The sequence below is a fragment of the Aulonocara sp. 'chitande type north' Nkhata Bay genome, linkage group LG13 (assembly GCF_057382095.1).
Source record: "Aulonocara sp. 'chitande type north' Nkhata Bay isolate Kocher_YH1m ecotype deep benthic linkage group LG13, A_spYH_male_GT1.1, whole genome shotgun sequence".
Lineage (NCBI taxonomy): Eukaryota > Metazoa > Chordata > Actinopteri > Cichliformes > Cichlidae > Aulonocara > Aulonocara sp. 'chitande type north' Nkhata Bay.
Window position 1 is genome coordinate 31,405,516 of NC_141356.1, and position 16,363 is coordinate 31,421,878.

At 42.0% G+C, this 16,363-nt stretch overlaps 2 protein-coding genes across 2 annotated transcripts; one reads left to right on the top strand and one right to left on the bottom strand.

The window, feature by feature from the left end:
* Window positions 1–8,884: 8,884 nt before the first annotated feature.
* Window positions 8,885–13,449, top strand: LOC147316407 (uncharacterized). The gene has a single exon (XM_086259898.1). It carries the CDS (start codon window positions 8,971–8,973, stop codon window positions 10,663–10,665), a length of 1,695 nt encoding a protein of 564 aa, XP_086116024.1. The 5' UTR covers window positions 8,885–8,970; the 3' UTR covers window positions 10,666–13,449.
* Window positions 10,924–15,545, bottom strand: LOC147316408 (zinc transporter ZIP9-like). The gene is made up of 7 exons (XM_086259899.1): window positions 15,266–15,545; window positions 14,986–15,091; window positions 14,605–14,763; window positions 14,441–14,509; window positions 14,026–14,111; window positions 13,808–13,942; window positions 10,924–13,693 (listed from the first exon to the last, which is right to left on the bottom strand). Exons 1-7 carry the CDS (start codon window positions 15,359–15,361, stop codon window positions 13,433–13,435), a joined length of 912 nt encoding a protein of 303 aa, XP_086116025.1. The 5' UTR covers window positions 15,362–15,545; the 3' UTR covers window positions 10,924–13,432.
* Window positions 15,546–16,363: the final 818 nt, after the last annotated feature.

Sequence of the window (16,363 nt, forward strand, 5' to 3'; positions counted from 1 at the left end):
TCATTGATGCAGGTATATGCTCAGTGAAAGCATAAATACTGTGATATTTTTCTTTTTAAACATTCAAATAGAATATAATATGAGAATTTCGATGTGAAATTTAACCTTTAAGTGACTAGTACTTTGACAACTGCCATCAATTACACAATGAAGTTCATTTACATACAGGTTCTTGTATTAGTAATGCTATATTGTACATAGAGACAGAATTTGACATGAAGGGCTTCTGACCACAGAAAAGTAAAAGGTAACTGGGCCTAAAGACTAACGGGAGAGAAACACGCTTTCTGTGATTCTATTTGTGTTTTTGTGCTAATCTTGGATATCTTAGGTTGTCTCATTACTGTCATATATGTCCTGTCATTAAAACACTGGCTTCTAACAACTAACAGTGTCTCGAAAATAATTTAATAAATAAACTAATAATATGGATGCATGACTTTTAACTTGTCTATTTTTTAGGCTGAACACTGCTGCTAATGTCACTTAGGTAAATGGTTTCAGGCTCTCCCCTCCTGAGTTTGACAAACGTTCAGGATCAGAAAATGTGTGACTCACAGGTGCTGTAGCGTATGGCCACAGCTTCACTCTGAGCTCCATCTCCATAGAGTGCAGACAGTGATATCTCATACTCCTTAAGACACAGGACAACAGTTTATTGAGATATTGTATTTTTTTTACTTCATAATATGTACTCCAACAATCCAATAGTTCTTCCCCACCTGTCTCAGGTCGCCTCCACTTAGTGAGGTAAGAAACATCATCATCAGCTGCAGCTTCCCAGCGCACTGTCATGTCACTGTCTGAGAAATTAGTTACCCTAAGGTCAGAAGGAGGAGGCACCTTCACTAGAGGATTCGTGCAAATTTGATATATTTGACTTCTCTGTTTTTTTTCTCTCTGAATTATTTTTGAAAAGGAAAAATAATAATTTGAATGTGAAGCAAAACATGTATGGTGCTCGGTAAAGATGACACACCGACCCACTCCTTTTTTGTTTTTGTTTTTTGTTTGAGAAAGTTTGTTTTCATATTAAATAGTGTCAGTGACGTCATTCTACCCGACTACCACAGGTAAAGAAAAGCCTGAATCTGTAGATCTTTTTCTTTTCTTTTTGTCTAAAACACAAGAAATAAAAAAGGCAAAAAAGCCAGGGAAACATAGGAAATAATGTTTTGTCAGGCAATGACTTGTTGGCACAAGAAGAGTGGTCGTTGGTAGCCATGACAACAAGGAGGTGTGTTTGTTGCTGGCAGGTAAAAGAAAAAAAGCAAAGCAAAAAGTCAGGGGAAGCCCAGGCTACGAGGGGTCATCCCTTGGAATTTTCACTCCAAGATCGCCCGCCTGGACCTCCCCCTAGCAGGTGAACATACAGAGGGAAGTGAGCCGAGGGCTCGAACCCGGGCCTGTATGTTGCTAGCCTGCTAGCCCGCCACATGTGGCCACATGACGGGCGAAGAGAATGGGGCAAATTGTTCTATTTAAAGAGCACTACGCGCACATCGTGCGATCAGCCTTTTCCATTAGCTGGAGACCACACATTTTTGCACTCAAAAATAGCGGCGGGGCCTCAGTCTGTCTGTGGGGCATCGGGTATACCGGCCATTTGCCCGGTGGGCCGATGCTAATTTTGCCTTTTAAATGGCCCAATGTTTTGTTGTTGTTGTTGTCCTCATCTTTTTTTCCTAACCGTGTAAACAGTGAAAGGTGGCGGATTGGACAGATGCTGGCAGACGTGTAAAAAGAACTCAGTTGTTTGGTAGTGGCTATGGTGGAGCTTTCACACATTCAGTCAAATTAGCAAGTGGTGGAGGCCAGCAGGTGGATGGGGGAAAGGACTGGAGGTGGAGAGACCCAAGGCGGCCGCCAGTCCGACTGTCAGGTGAAATGAGCTTCAGGTAAGAAGTTATGACCTGCAGTCTATCTGGGTCAGACCAAGTTTAGGTGGAGTTTATTTTCCTTGTGCTAACTTGTGCTAACGTTGTGCTACAGTCAGTTACAATAACTCGTACTGTGTACTAGCTAGCATGATGGAGTTTCTGTACAGTTGGGTGGGTGCTATGATGTTACTGGTGAACTTTATTTTATTCATATGGTTAGTTAGTAGAGTTGCCAACCGTGCCATAAAAAACGGAATCCTCTGGTATTCAGAGTTAATATTATGCGTTTTGTATTGAGCTGAAAATAAACTCGATTTGTCCCGTACTTCAGCTACAATATAAAAAAGACAAAAAGCTGGAGTTATTCTGTGTCTTTGCTGCACAGCTGCCTCTTCTTCTCTCGTTCTCCCTCTCCTGCTGCTACTTCAATCATGAAACTGATCAATGATCAGCTGATCGGCGTTTCTGCCACAAGTCCCGTCTCTCTTGCTTGTTTATCTCCCGCTTTGCGCCAGAAAGAGGAAACTAGCAGAGGTCGTGTTAAACAGCAGAAGCGCCTTTAAACTTGATAAGCTGTTGTTAGAATTTATTTAATATCACTTTCTAGTAACAGCTGATGTTTGTTGGAGCCACAGCTGTAAAAGCTGCTGGTCATGATATCGGTTTGGTTATCTGGTGAGAGGGAAACATGAAGATGAAACCAGGAGATGTCCTTACTGAATCATCAGCGCTGAACAGGTGATGGAGAAACAGGTTTACCTTTTAGGTGACATGAATGGGTTGAAGGAAAGCCATGAACTGTTTCTGAGAGACAACTTACACCTTTTCTATATAGCTGACAGCTGGTAACTGTGCAGGGGCGGGTCTAGCAAAGATTTGCCATGGGGCCAGGTAGAGCATTAACAGGGAGAGGGGGGCACAAAGAAATACTTTTCTTTCTTATTCTCATTTAAAATTTCTAGCTTTCAACAAATAATTATTTGAATCTTACAACCAAAGTTTTCATCCGATGTCAAATTTATAGAAATCCATTATTGTACATAGTAAGTTTTTTTCAGGGTCCCAACATAATTTCTTCAGAAGAAAGTACTGTACATGATGCCAGTATTTTCCCACATTTTCTAGATACTGTACTAGTACTTTGTGTAAAATGCCATCGAAAAGTCAGTTAAGTTTTATTCTTTCTCACCTGTCTTTCTGTCTCCTTTCACTTTTAAAAGGTTGCCATGTTAGAAAAAATATTTTGCCCTGCCATGCTGTTTATTGATGTGGTAAATAAATAGTTTATGAAAATATCACTAAATCTGTCATTTATTATTTTTAATATTCAGTAATGGTCATGTCTCACCTCTAGTCTTCTCTGTCTTAATTTCAGGTTTCCACCATATGTTGTAGATAGTTCAGGAAGTTAACTCAACCAAGCAGTCTTTGGGTTTTGGCTAAGTACTGTTTAGAATACCAGAATAGGGAGGATGGTGTAGGTTTAAGTTTATTAGATTGATACATATGTACCAACAAGACAGTGTACATCACTGTCACAACGACGTTTGTTTTCATTCAAAGGCTTTATGGTTTTTCCTATAATACCTGGTGGGCCGGTCTCTAGTCAAAATGCCCGGGCTGATTTTTTGTCCCAGTCCAGCCCTGCCTAAAATTAATGTATATTTATTAGGGAAAAAAACATAGATTTTTCCATGTGACAGTGAGAACATTGAGCTTAACAAGTAAGGTCCAGTTATTTGTTTTAACAAACATTTCTGGCACATCCTCCACATCCTAACACCAAGACTTTAATATTTGAGACTGCTGTTAAGCAGGTCAAGTCAGAAATGAAATTTCATGCTCATCTGAGGCTACAGATATACAAAACCCAATTTACTTCACACCAGCTCATTTCTCATATGTAGGAAAAGGTAAGTTCATTAAATGAAACTTAAAGGCTCTTTGGCTCACATCTTCATCTGGATGGTACAGCATAACCAGGTTAAGACAAATGCGTCATCTCTACAAAATATATTTGTGAGTGTTTTTCAGTGTTTTCAATTATTTGTTTTAATTTTATTTTTCATTGTTCACTGTGGCCTGGTAAACATTTTATCAATATATATTTCACAAGGCCATCGTTAAATATTTACAAGAAATCAGGCATTATACAGTGTGTAAACCTCAATCCAGTGTGATTTGGATGCTCACCAGAAAATGTAGCCAGATATCAGCTGGGTTTAGATACATTTCAGATAAGATAACCTTTGTTAGTCCCAGAGTTGGGGAAATTCAAATTATTACTGCAGCAGAGTACACAAGGCAGGAACAAATGAACACATGCAGCATACCTGACATCAATAATGCTATGCAAAAATAGAAGAAATATAGACTAAGAAATAGATATGTACTTATATATTTAAGTCTATATATCTATATCCATCTATCTATATATATCTGTATCATTGATCTGTATACATACATGTACATATATATGATGCAATAATACAGATTACTATTAGAAGAAGAATGAAACATTTCATAGTGCAGTGTTTGGGTGTTAATAGTAGCAGGTATTTAGTATTGCACACTGATATATGTAAAGAGCCCAGTGTGTGTGCATATGTGGTGTACATTCACTGCTGTTGTGCAGTGTACAATTTGACAACAGCTAGAGGGAAAGGCCTCCAAAATGTCCCCTTTGCACACCGTGGGTGCAGCAGCCTGTCACTGAAGGGACTGCTTAGTGTTGTCAGAGTGACCTGTATGGGGTGGGAGCTGTTATCTGACAGAGATAACTACCTCCACTGGGTCAAGAGGGCATCCCAGAACAGAGCTAGTTTTCTTGATCAACCTTTTCAGTTTCTTCCTGTCCCCAGCAGACCACACTATAAAACATGGACAATACCACCAAAGAGTCCTAGAAGGTCTTCAGGAGCTCTCCCTGCTCCCTTCCAAAAGACTTCTCTGTTGCAAATACAACCGTCTCGTCTCTATCCTTTTGTGTACATGGACTCTCTGTTGTTACTCCAGATCAGTTTATTGGTCAGATCACTTATATGAGTCAGCTATCTTAATGCCCATTCTCTGGATGTTCACTGGTGTAGGTGGAGTCCACTACCTGCTCCTTGGTTTTCGGAGTGTTGATCTGGAAGTGGTTCTGCTGGCACCAGTTGGAAAAAGTCCTCAGTCAGTTTCTCTGTATTCCCTGTTGTCCTGTTGTCAGTAAAGTACACAATGAGGAGATGCTGTCATTGCCCACTCATTGTTTCAAAATAGAGATAGCCTACATAGTTCATACATATGAGAGACTGTTATGAGTCAATTAGGAGAAAGCGTTAAATGAGCTGTGGGCCACTGCTGGCACTGTCATCACATTGGAGGGTCACTTTAGTTTTCAAGTAGTATAAAAACAAACAAGAAAAACCCCACAAATATTTCAGAAAATGTAGTGTTTTGTTTGTTTGTCACTGAATAGTGTTGGAATAAAGTGTGAAAATTGTGAAGGATTAAAATATTCCAAGAGCTCAAATTACTTCACCAAAACATGTTTCAATCATATTTTATCAACACAAATTTCACAGGTTTATTGAATATGAATAACTCGTGTAATTCAACTCAATTGTTCGAGCTCGTGCCAAAGCAAAACATCTGTGTGCAACCAATGTCGACTATTAACGGTTGGCGCCGCTTTGGAAGCAGAAACTGTTGGTTTGAAAGCCTTTAGTGTCTCCTTGTGGCGGGACTCTTATACTGCACTGCAAGATGTCGAGCAGTGTCAGCCGTATGCTAGAAAGTGATACATTAAAATTTCTGGGGTCACCATGAAGAGCTTACGTCCTTTCTTGGTCAGTGTGTAAAATGTGGCACAGCAGAATGAAGAATACTGATGGGCAGGGCTGGACTGGGACAAAAAATCAGCCCGGGCATTTTGACTAGAGACCGGCCCACCAGGTATTATAGGAAAAACCATAAAGCCTTTGAATGAAAACAAACGTCGTTGTGACAGTGATGTACACTGTCTTGTTGGTACATATGTATCAATCTAATAAACTTAAACCTACACCATCCTCCCTATTCTGGTATTCTAAACAGTACTTAGCCGAAACCCAAAGACTGCTTGGTTGAGTTAACTTCCTGAACTATCTACAACATATGGTGGAAACCTGAAATTAAGACAGAGAAGACTAGAGGTGAGACATGACCATTACTGAATATTAAAAATAATAAATGACAGATTTAGTGATATTTTCATAAACTATTTATTTACCACATCAATAAACAGCATGGCAGGGCAAAATATTTTTTCTAACATGGCAACCTTTTAAAAGTGAAAGGAGACAGAAAGACAGGTGAGAAAGAATAAAACTTAACTGACTTTTCGATGGCATTTTACACAAAGTACTAGTACAGTATCTAGAAAATGTGGGAAAATACTGGCATCATGTACAGTACTTTCTTCTGAAGAAATTATGTTGGGACCCTGAAAAAAACTTACTATGTACAATAATGGATTTCTATAAATTTGACATCAGATGAAAACTTTGGTTGTAAGATTCGGATAATTATTTGTTGAAAGCTAGAAATTTTAAATGAGAATAAGAAAGAAAAGTATTTCTTTGTGCCCCCTCTCCCTGTTAATGCTCTACCTGGCCCCATGGCAAATCTTTGCTAGACCCGCCCCTGCACAGTTACCAGCTGTCAGCTACATAGAAAAGGTGTAAGTTGTCTCTCAGAAACAGTTCATGGCTTTCCTTCAACCCATTCATGTCACCTAAAAGGTAAACCTGTTTCTCCATCACCTGTTCAGCGCTGATGATTCAGTAAGGACATCTCCTGGTTTCATCTTCATGTTTCCCTCTCACCAGATAACCAAACCGATATCATGACCAGCAGCTTTTACAGCTGTGGCTCCAACAAACATCAGCTGTTACTAGAAAGTGATATTAAATAAATTCTAACAACAGCTTATCAAGTTTAAAGGCGCTTCTGCTGTTTAACACGACCTCTGCTAGTTTCCTCTTTCTGGCGCAAAGCGGGAGATAAACAAGCAAGAGAGACGGGACTTGTGGCAGAAACGCCGATCAGCTGATCATTGATCAGTTTCATGATTGAAGTAGCAGCAGGAGAGGGAGAACGAGAGAAGAAGAGGCAGCTGTGCAGCAAAGACACAGAATAACTCCAGCTTTGTGTCTTTTTTTATTGTAGCTGAAGTACCCAAAGTGTCGGCTGTAGCCCCCTGGGTGGGGTCACGTAATAATAGAAATTCTGTTTGAAATTACTTACAAGTTTGCACAGATACATGTTTAAATAAATGTATTTTATTTATATAAAAAGTGAGTTAAAAATTAAAAAAATGGAGATGGTTAAGATTGTGATGTTTCTCTTTACTCTGACCTACATTTACTGCTCTTGTAGTAAAATATGTGTCTCAATGATTGGACTTAACACTTTGCACATGACTCGGTAGCATTAGCGCTTTATACCGACCAGCCTGTGTTGTTTGCTTTTTGAATAAATTTTCAAGGAAAAGCATCAGTCTCTCTTGTATTGATTGCAGATTGGGTAGGTCCTTGCAGATTCTCTGGTTTTTAAGTGGACTTTTTATGTTTTAAAAATGGAGTTCATCATTTGGTTTTCTCTTACATATTTACACTGACCTGCTTACTATTGCTCAGGTTATCTGTTGGGAAAATCTGCTAATAGACTGGTTGTCTTTTAAAAGATCCTGGGAACTTCTGCAACTTCATGTAACGGTAAAAAGTGTGACAACCAACCCCAGTCTACCCCATACAAATGTGTTTTTTTTTAAAGATATGTAATTAATTAATTATTGGGATGTTTTTACTTTTTTTTTTTTTTAATGCACAAGAGTCCATGAAATGCTTTTAGCTAATGCAGCATTACATGTCATTATTAAAAACCAAAATGCAGGTGAATAATATAACAATGGGTAGTCTGCTAGAGATTCAATAAAATAAGACAGGCGCACACATTTATAGCTTGGTATGTGAACGCAGAACAAAGAGGAAGTGGCACCTACCTGGCAAACTAGAAAGAATGAGTCTTGTTAAGGATAACCTTTTGCTCAGGGGGAAATTAGTATTTTATGACAGCACCCAATCCAAAATGCCTTCTGGGATGTTTATTCAAACTGTGGTGTATTTACCACAGAATATAAAAATCTCCTATATTCTTCAAAATCAAAAAGTCCAGGTTACAACTCACAAATAAAAAATTAAAAACTAAATAAGTCAACATGTATAAAGACAATAAAAAGTTCAAAATCGAATCTTACCCAACCCAGCACTGCTGGATGAGCGCATGAACAGCAGGCATGTAACTTGAATAGCTCTAATGTATTTCTACTTGATCTAAGTAGGTCTAGGTCATGCTATTTTCAGTTTTGGCTGTATTTTGTTGAAAAAATTGTTCTTTTCACTCCATACTAATTATTTGAGCTTTCCTTACTTGTTATTTTGCAGATAAACTGCATTGTCATACATACAGCGACCAGGGATATATAATCATTTAAACTCATCAAAAGCAAACAGCAACAGCAAATTCAAAAGCCCATGAGCCACGCATCCGAGTCCCAGTTATATATAGTTTAGCATTTTAAAAGCTTTCTCTTTTGATAAACATGGTGGTGATTTTAGTTTGTGGCAGCAGCTAAAGCTTGGCTGAAGCAGACAGTGAGACTGGAAAAGAAAAAAAAAATCAAGACGTTGCAGTGATCCAGGGAAAGTAAACCTGAATGAAACGCTCTGGTGGGATCCTAAGTGAGCTGTGCATAAATAAATCCCTGTAAACCTCAACAGACTGACCCTTTTTTAAATCCATGCTTGACTGCAAGCGTTTATTTAACACGTTCCCGTCTGCTTAAATAAAGTTGGGTTTTTTTGTTTATTATTCGGCCTGTCATTGCTCACAGTTGAGGTAAAGACGGTTAATGAAATACCGACTGTTATTTGTCCGCGAGGAAGTAGCTAATCCCCTGCTGACCTCTCTGTGCTGCAGACCGTGCGGAAGCGCTGCTCGGTGTAGCACCTGTGAGCCTCAGGACCTCCGTATCTGGCATCCATTAATTTAGCTTTTTAGTTTTAGGATGGAGGAGCTGAGGTGCAGCTCCCCTGTGCTTAAGTTGGACCTGAACAACTTCGACTCTCCCGGAGCAGAGAGCAACCGACACGTCTTAACGAACTCTCGCTCGCTTGAGTCTTGCGCTCGGCTGGGTGTAAAACCGGTTCAGCTTTTAATTAAATCTCTAAACGACTTCATTGCTGAGCAACAGGACACGCCGTCTGAGACAATGAGAGTCATGCATGAATCTTATGAAAAGGAGAGGCTGAAGACTTTACAAAAGTGCGGCCAGGAACGGCGGAGGATTATCCAGGCGGCCGGGGACAGGCGGCCATGCAGCAGTAAAGCCTCGGGCTTGGAGGTGTTGCCTGACACCAGACTGGAAGAGCGCTCAACAGAAATGCCCTATGCAGATCTCTGCTCTGAAGAGAAGGCTGTTAGCAGGTCCTCCTGCTCTGCTCCTAGTAAAAGGGATCCAGAGAGGAGCACATTGTGCAGCTTCAACCTGGGAGACCTCATACACTCCCCAGCTACCGAGAAGAAGCTGAAGAGGCTCACCAAGAGCATCCAAAAGCAGATGTGTGTCACAGTATCGGAGAGAGACCAGAAGATAGCTGCTCTGATGCTGGTGAAGCATGAGGAGGAACAGGCTCGTTTGAAGCTCAACCAGCAGGAGGAATGGGAGCGACAGGAGGCCCGCAGGCAGGAGGAGGCCCAGCAAGTTCAGGCAGAAAAAAAGAGGAGGAAGAAGCTGAAACGGAGTATGAAACGCTGGAACGAGGAGCTGGAGGCCCGCAGGAGGCTGAGGGAGCATCGAGAAAAAGAGAAAGCAGAACAGCTTAAGCAGGAGGTGCTGCTGCAAGAAGACCGATGGAGAAGGCTAAAAGAGGAGGTGGAAGTGTACCGCAGGGCAAAGATGGAGAGTACACAGGAGGAGGCGGAAGAGCGCAAACGCTACCAGGAGAAGCTGCTGACCGAGAAGGAGGAGGCGGGGAAGAGGGAGCGAGAGAGGGAGAGACAGGTGGCAGCGGAGAAGGAGGAGAAGGTCCTGAGGAGCAAGATGCTGAAGGAGAAGGAGGAGCGGAAGAGGCTGCAGGAGGAAAACCATAAAGAGCTGCTGAGACACATCTTGCTGAAACACCAGGTTGAGCTGCAGGGGGAGGAAGAGGAGGCGCAGAGGAGGAGCACACTGGAGAAGAAGTTGCAGCGCTCCTGCCAAAGGCGTGCCAAGTCTGTAGAGGCACGACTCGAAGAGCTTCGGGAGCGGGCTGCCCGGGAGGAGGAGATGAGTCAAAGAGTGCAGCTGAGGGCCGAGCTGCAGAGCGTCCAGCAGCTCACACACAAGCAGATCCTGGTCCAGCTGAGCCAGAGACGCATGGAGAGAGCCGCCCTGCACGCCTCAGCGCAGCACAGACGCAGAGCTCAGAAAACCCGGCAGAACAACAAACACAGGCAGCTCTGCCACCAGAGGCTCAGAGAGGAACTACAGAGAGAGGAGGAGGCGGCGAGGAGAGTCAGAGAGAGCCGCATTTCCACAAAGGAGCAGAAGAGGGAGCAGCTGAGAAGGCAGCGAGAGCAGATACAGGAGGAGGCACAGAGGCTGGCTCGGGCCTCCTTTCACATGAGGGAGAGAGTGAGGCAGCAGACGCACAGCCGGACCTTTGATCAGATGGCGCTTGAGGCTCAGCTGACTGCGTCTTTAAACCGCATGAATCTGTGAACTCTATTCAGACTCTGTTTTGCACCTGTACACTCACCCAGAGCTGCTTAGAAAAGGATCTGCAGTCAAATAATAGCTCCAGAGACTTGCAGAAATACTGAGACATCACTGTTCTCTGCACTTTGAATGTAAATGAATTTAAATTCATTATAAATGGTCCCCGAGATGCAAGGGCCCTTGAACATCATATCAGAGCTGTTCTTAAAAATCATTTTTGGCCATTGTAATGACAGACACATGAACATTTGGTGATTTTAATAATCCAAAAAGTCAACTTTTTATTTGATAGAGTGCAGTAGCTGGGTTACAGTTTCAAAGACTTCCAAACGGTTTCATTTCATTTTATTTAGTTGAGGTTAACTGCTTAGATCAGCAAGACCTCTGAGTGACCTCCTGTCAGGGTAAACTTTACAGGCACCATTGTTTCCTCAACCATTTGTGTTCAGTACTTCACAGCAGTGTATTCATTTATATTTGACCCCTGGCTAGTTCTTAAGCCTGAGATGAGATTGATTGTGTAGCAACACATTATATGCAACCCACATTCAACTAGTGACAACAAATATAACCATCTGGCACTTAAAGATTGATGGCTAGAGCGTTTAGCTGTTAGTAGACTGCAAATAAGAGGGGAGGGGATAGTCTGCAGAGGTTGGAAAGGAATCAAAGTGCAGTCCTACTGCAATGCTCTGAATGAGCTATGAGGACACGAGGCAAGAGTTAATGTTTGCTAGACCACGGTGTTGCCTGTTTTCCTGTTAGTCTGACTACTGTGTGTTATAAAATCTTTATACCACTTGAAGATTTTTATTACGTGCAAGATTCAAACAGAACAACGCTGTATCACTTTAATGCTAGGCCATAACAGATGTTTGATTTCACCATTAGCAGCGTGATCATGTGTGCCACATTTTTAATAATTACATGAACTGTAAACGGGAGCACTTCCTGTATTCAAATTGGGGTCACATGTAGGACAAATCATCAAAGAACTCCAAGGAACTCTCTTTTCAGGCAATAGTAAAGAAATCTTTATTCTCATGGCATGGTGTTCAACTTAAAAAAAAAAAAAAACTCCAGCAAATGAGCCCTGATCAGGGAGTTCATAAAAACACTGGATTTTATTCTAGTGGTGTTCCACCAATGGCAAGCTTCCACCGAGGGTCAGAGTGGAATTTTCCACCAGTAGGAGGAAACAGGAGTCATCAATATTTATCAGACAAACAAAAATTTAATAAGCAACACTAGACAGCATCAACCACAGACAGTGATTTAAGGCATTCTTGAAGACAAAGTTTTTTTTAAAGTAGTTAAAATCCAAGTCCTCGGTTGAATCAGGGTATTTGGTGGCCTGTCATTTATAAACCCAAAAACCTTCCTTTTGGCTAATACTCCTTTGTCATGTCTTCTGTGGTCACTTCCAAAGGTTTGTAGAGCAGATGGGTTACATTTATGCAAACCTAATTGGTCTCTAACCTGTGCATGTGTTTTCATATGGGTTCATACATGAACTGTGTTTAGAGCTTAATGAATAAAGGACAAATTTAAGTGTAAAATATCTTAACTTTGGTTTACAATACAAAAACTATGAAATTAAAATTCAATCTCAAGATATTTAGTGTAGCTGTTAAAAGGGGAATTCTGCTCCACACGTTAAACATAAGTAAACAAGCTTTAGGTCAGTCGATGCAGCAATGTACAGCGTTGTGTGACGAAAACAAAAAAGAATCAAGTATAAAGTAAATAAATAAGCCATTATAAAACCAGAAGACATTTCACGTGTTTCAATATTTCACATGTTGCACACACTAAAGGAGCTGAAAGAAGGAAAGTAAAGGTAAAAATTGCTCTAACTGGCAGTGAGTCAATAAAACATCTGTAACCTCCAGAATCTGCTTGATAGTTCTTGATACGTACCTCACCTGCTGCCAGGAACCCGTCTCCGTCTAACGTATCACCTAACATGAGAGTTGCTGGACCAGTTTACCGGTTGGTCTTCTCATTTGGCTGCAGTTATTATCACTTCACATTGAGAGGTTCAAACCTTTGCCCCTTTTCTGTGTTTGGATGTTCTCCGCGTGTCCCTGGTTTTGTCCCAGCCTTATTCCACACTGCACAAGCATGAATGCTCAGTCAGAGAGATGATTCTAAATTAGCGTTAGCTGCAGCTGTGAGTGCGAACAGTTGGCCCGCGCCTCTGTGATAGCAGACAGACGGTAACCTGTCCAGGCTGCCTCTCACTCAACACGATCCCCACCATAAACCAACTCAGACAAACAACATTATAAAAAAAACTTTGTAGTTTGTATTATTGCACATTTATAATCTGAAAATCCGGCCATATTTTCAAACTCTTAGCCGTAAAATATAATAATATAAAGTGTACGCCCTAGAGACCTTATTTTCTAGGTGAGAGAGTATCGAATTATTTGGTTGTTCCTGTAAATCTATTCACCTTTCAGGATATTTAATACCTCAACATGCCTTCAGCGGACCGTGGCAACAAATGAGAACTGGTTCTGCTTCCTCTGAATGGAAACTCAATTCAGCTATGAAACTATTAGTTACCCGATTCTTTATCACCTCCCGGAAAGCTTTTTGACACCCAAACAATAGCCTGACACAAATCCAAGTTACACTGAAATAAGAGGACCAAGGTAGACTCTGTCAAAGCCTATTTTGTCCTCTGATCATTGTGGCATACAGTACAGGTGCTCAGAGTTTTCCTTTCACCCCCTTTTAAAATAAATTGCCCTCATGTTTTCTTTTAGTCATCGTGCAGTCCGAGGGCCAGCAACATCGGAAGCCCCACACCGATGATGAGGGTGAGGCTCTCCAGGAGCCCCAAGTGTGTCTGCTGGTGGGCTTCGGCTCCAGACTGCTGCTCGGAGTCCAAGGGCAGCTCATCAGTCCTGCTGCTGCTGATCTCAGGGAGAACATGCACCGTGGCCACATAGAGAAACGTCCCCGCTGAGAAGAGCATTCCCACTCCCGTTGCACTGAGCTGATTCTCAGATGAGCTTCCAGACTGCAGACACAGCACACATCAAGTTAAATAACTCAGACCCAGCAACCGTCTAGTCACTGGGATTTAATGCATCTCCTTTCAAGCAGACACGACAGTCAGATTGTGCTTTCTTACTGCATATAATATGAAGTAAGTGGCAATAGCAACTATAGGCGCTGCAGCTGAAAAGGCCAGTAAGTGTCCCTGAATGAACTTCTTCTCGAGGCCTCCGTGCATCAGAAAGGAGACCAAGCCAAAAGCGGCGGGCGCCTAAACAGGAGACGGGAAAGACGGTCAATGGCATCGTGCTCGTCACCCAGACATCTGTTCATTTCAATGAGCCGTTCTCTCACCTTGTGCAGAATCACAGCAAAAAACACTACAACTTGTACTGTCACTTGACCTGTAGCCACAGCAGCACCCAGAGCAAATCCATCAGCTAAAAGCAAACAAAGAGATTATTACTCTATGGTACAGCTACTTCTTTTATGTGGATTTGTATAGGTCTCCGGTCTTTAAGATCTGCATCATGGATGATTGTTGTTTGATTTGTGACTGCTGTCAAGCTTGGTTGTCCCCGTTTAAATAACTGTAAAGTTAGATCCTGCAGGCTGTGCTGCAGAATCACATGCTGAGTCACACGGGGGCATAAGGAACGTTTCCTTATAAACTTTCCACCCCTGTGACCTCGAAGCCAGTGAAACAGTGCGTCTCAAGCAAAAGCAAGAGAAGAAATATGCAGAGGAGAGGTTTGGCTGTGTCACGTACCTGCAGCGTGAATAACCAGGCCCAACGTGGCTGTGAAGTGGACGCTGTTGGACAAACAAGTCGTCTGGTCTGAAATTAGACATCGCACACGCTGAGGTGGTTAACAAATCTGTGGAGGCAACACTCTGCAATGTAAAGCTGGCGTGAGAGTTCTGATAACTTGCCGCGTGTGGAAAGGTAGCTTCCTATCTGATCGACGACAAACATGAAGGTGAACCCGAGCGTCAAAGCCACCCCAATGAGGAACCGAGGTGGGCCTCTCTCTGCCACGGTCCCATTTTCTTTACTGGAATTTAGACCGGATGACACATCAGAGGATGACGCTGGAGACGGAAGATGAAGAACAGAAAGAGCTTTTGATGAGCTTGTTTTTGTTGTTTTTACAGAGAGCAGCTTTTTCATCTCCCACCTGCCTCATCAATCATCTGGAGGCTACAATCAAACACATGCAAATTTGGTGGGTTAGCACACCCACATAAACACAAAGCTTGCACAGCAACCATTCTGCTTCGTTGTCATGTGCATGTTTGAGCTTTCCTGCTCACCTTTCCACGAGTCTTCCAGCAAACCCACTCCCTCTGGGATGGTGATGGCCAGCGCTGTCCCACACAGCAGACCTGCCCCCAGGATGGAAACGAACTGCAGGCTTTTCTAGGGTTAAGACACGTGATTTCAGCAGATGACTGAGATTCCCCTCACAAGTTCTAGTTGTTCAGCAAGTTTCCAAAACAACAGCCTTGCACATTATGAAGGCACGACAAATAAGACAAGATGAAGTAGATCCAGACAGTCCGCTATAAACAAAGACTGTGGGAAATCACTTACCTCAGACGGTCTGAACAACAGTGGGATGAATCCGAGGAGAAAGGAGCCTACAAACATCGCCACAGATATAAATGTAATAATCAGCCCTCCGTCCATGGCGACGACTTCTTCCTAACAAGTATTTACCCGGTTCGCCCCTTTGCTTTCATTTCAGCGTTAGCTCCTACTGAGATCCGGGACGGTGTGCGTTCTCATTGGGTCGCTGGAGTTTAATCTCTACCATCAGACAACACCAGAATGCTGTTCTGCCTTTCCACGTCGCACCGCCGTGGCCGCCCCCCTCGTTTGCTACACAGCGGCTTCCCAAGCAGCAGCACCAAGTGTCCGACAGCGAGAACTGCAACCTGAGTGGAAGCAAAACTCCATTCCTCTGTGCCCCAGTTAAACATAACCCAGGCCGGTTTTGACAGGGTGGGTTAAAAGGTATTTTCTGGAGAGGTTTTACGCGCCCATCCTACACTGTAGGACAACAAAGGCGTTAATTGCATCTTTTAGGGCTTCGATTGCGCAATTGTTCACCACCCGTTTTCAGTTTGGAGTAAAATCTCAATCTCAACAAAGTACTCCCAGACCACACTAAGTGGACACTATAAAGAGCACAGTGAGTGTGTTAAAGACGAATTCCTTCACAACGCGAGGCTCCTGATGGAAGAAGAGGGAGTGTAGGTCACTGGCAGGACAGGTTACATAAGAAGTCGATACACTCCTTTTTGCATACCACTAATATAGTTTAGTACGTAAGTAAAGTTTGTAAGTTTTATGTCAATTGCTATTAAAATAAAGCACTGTGCAACAATTAAAACACGCTATCAAAAGAGAGTAAAACACAAGAAAAATGTATAGAGGGCCACAAGTGCCAAAATAAATTAAATTACATACAAATTAAAGAATTAAATTTCATTTATTCATTGAAATTGGAAATAATTCTTATAAATGAAATGAACAGATGTTTAATTATTTAAATATTTATTCATTTTCAATTTAAATTAATTCACTACACATTTAATTAATATGTTATTTTCTGTATTGGCCTGCCATACAGTTCAAAAGTGAGAAACAGATTGAGACAGAAAGTGTTTCAGAAATGGCTGAATAACC

Excerpts from the sequence above, each read along its gene's own strand:
- LOC147316407 (XM_086259898.1), top strand. The coding sequence starts at position 8,971 with ATGGAGGAGCTGAGGTGCAGCTCCCCTGTGCTTAAGTTGGACCTGAAC.
- LOC147316408 (XM_086259899.1), bottom strand. The coding sequence starts at position 15,361 with ATGGACGGAGGGCTGATTATTACATTTATATCTGTGGCGATGTTTGTA. Across the intron at positions 14,112-14,440 it reads CCTGGTTATTCACGCTGCAG|CTGATGGATTTGCTCTGGGT; the intron begins GTACGTGACACA and ends GTTTGCTTTTAG. Across the intron at positions 13,694-13,807 it reads CTTACTTCATATTATATGCA|TCTGGAAGCTCATCTGAGAA; the intron begins GTAAGAAAGCAC and ends CTGTGTCTGCAG.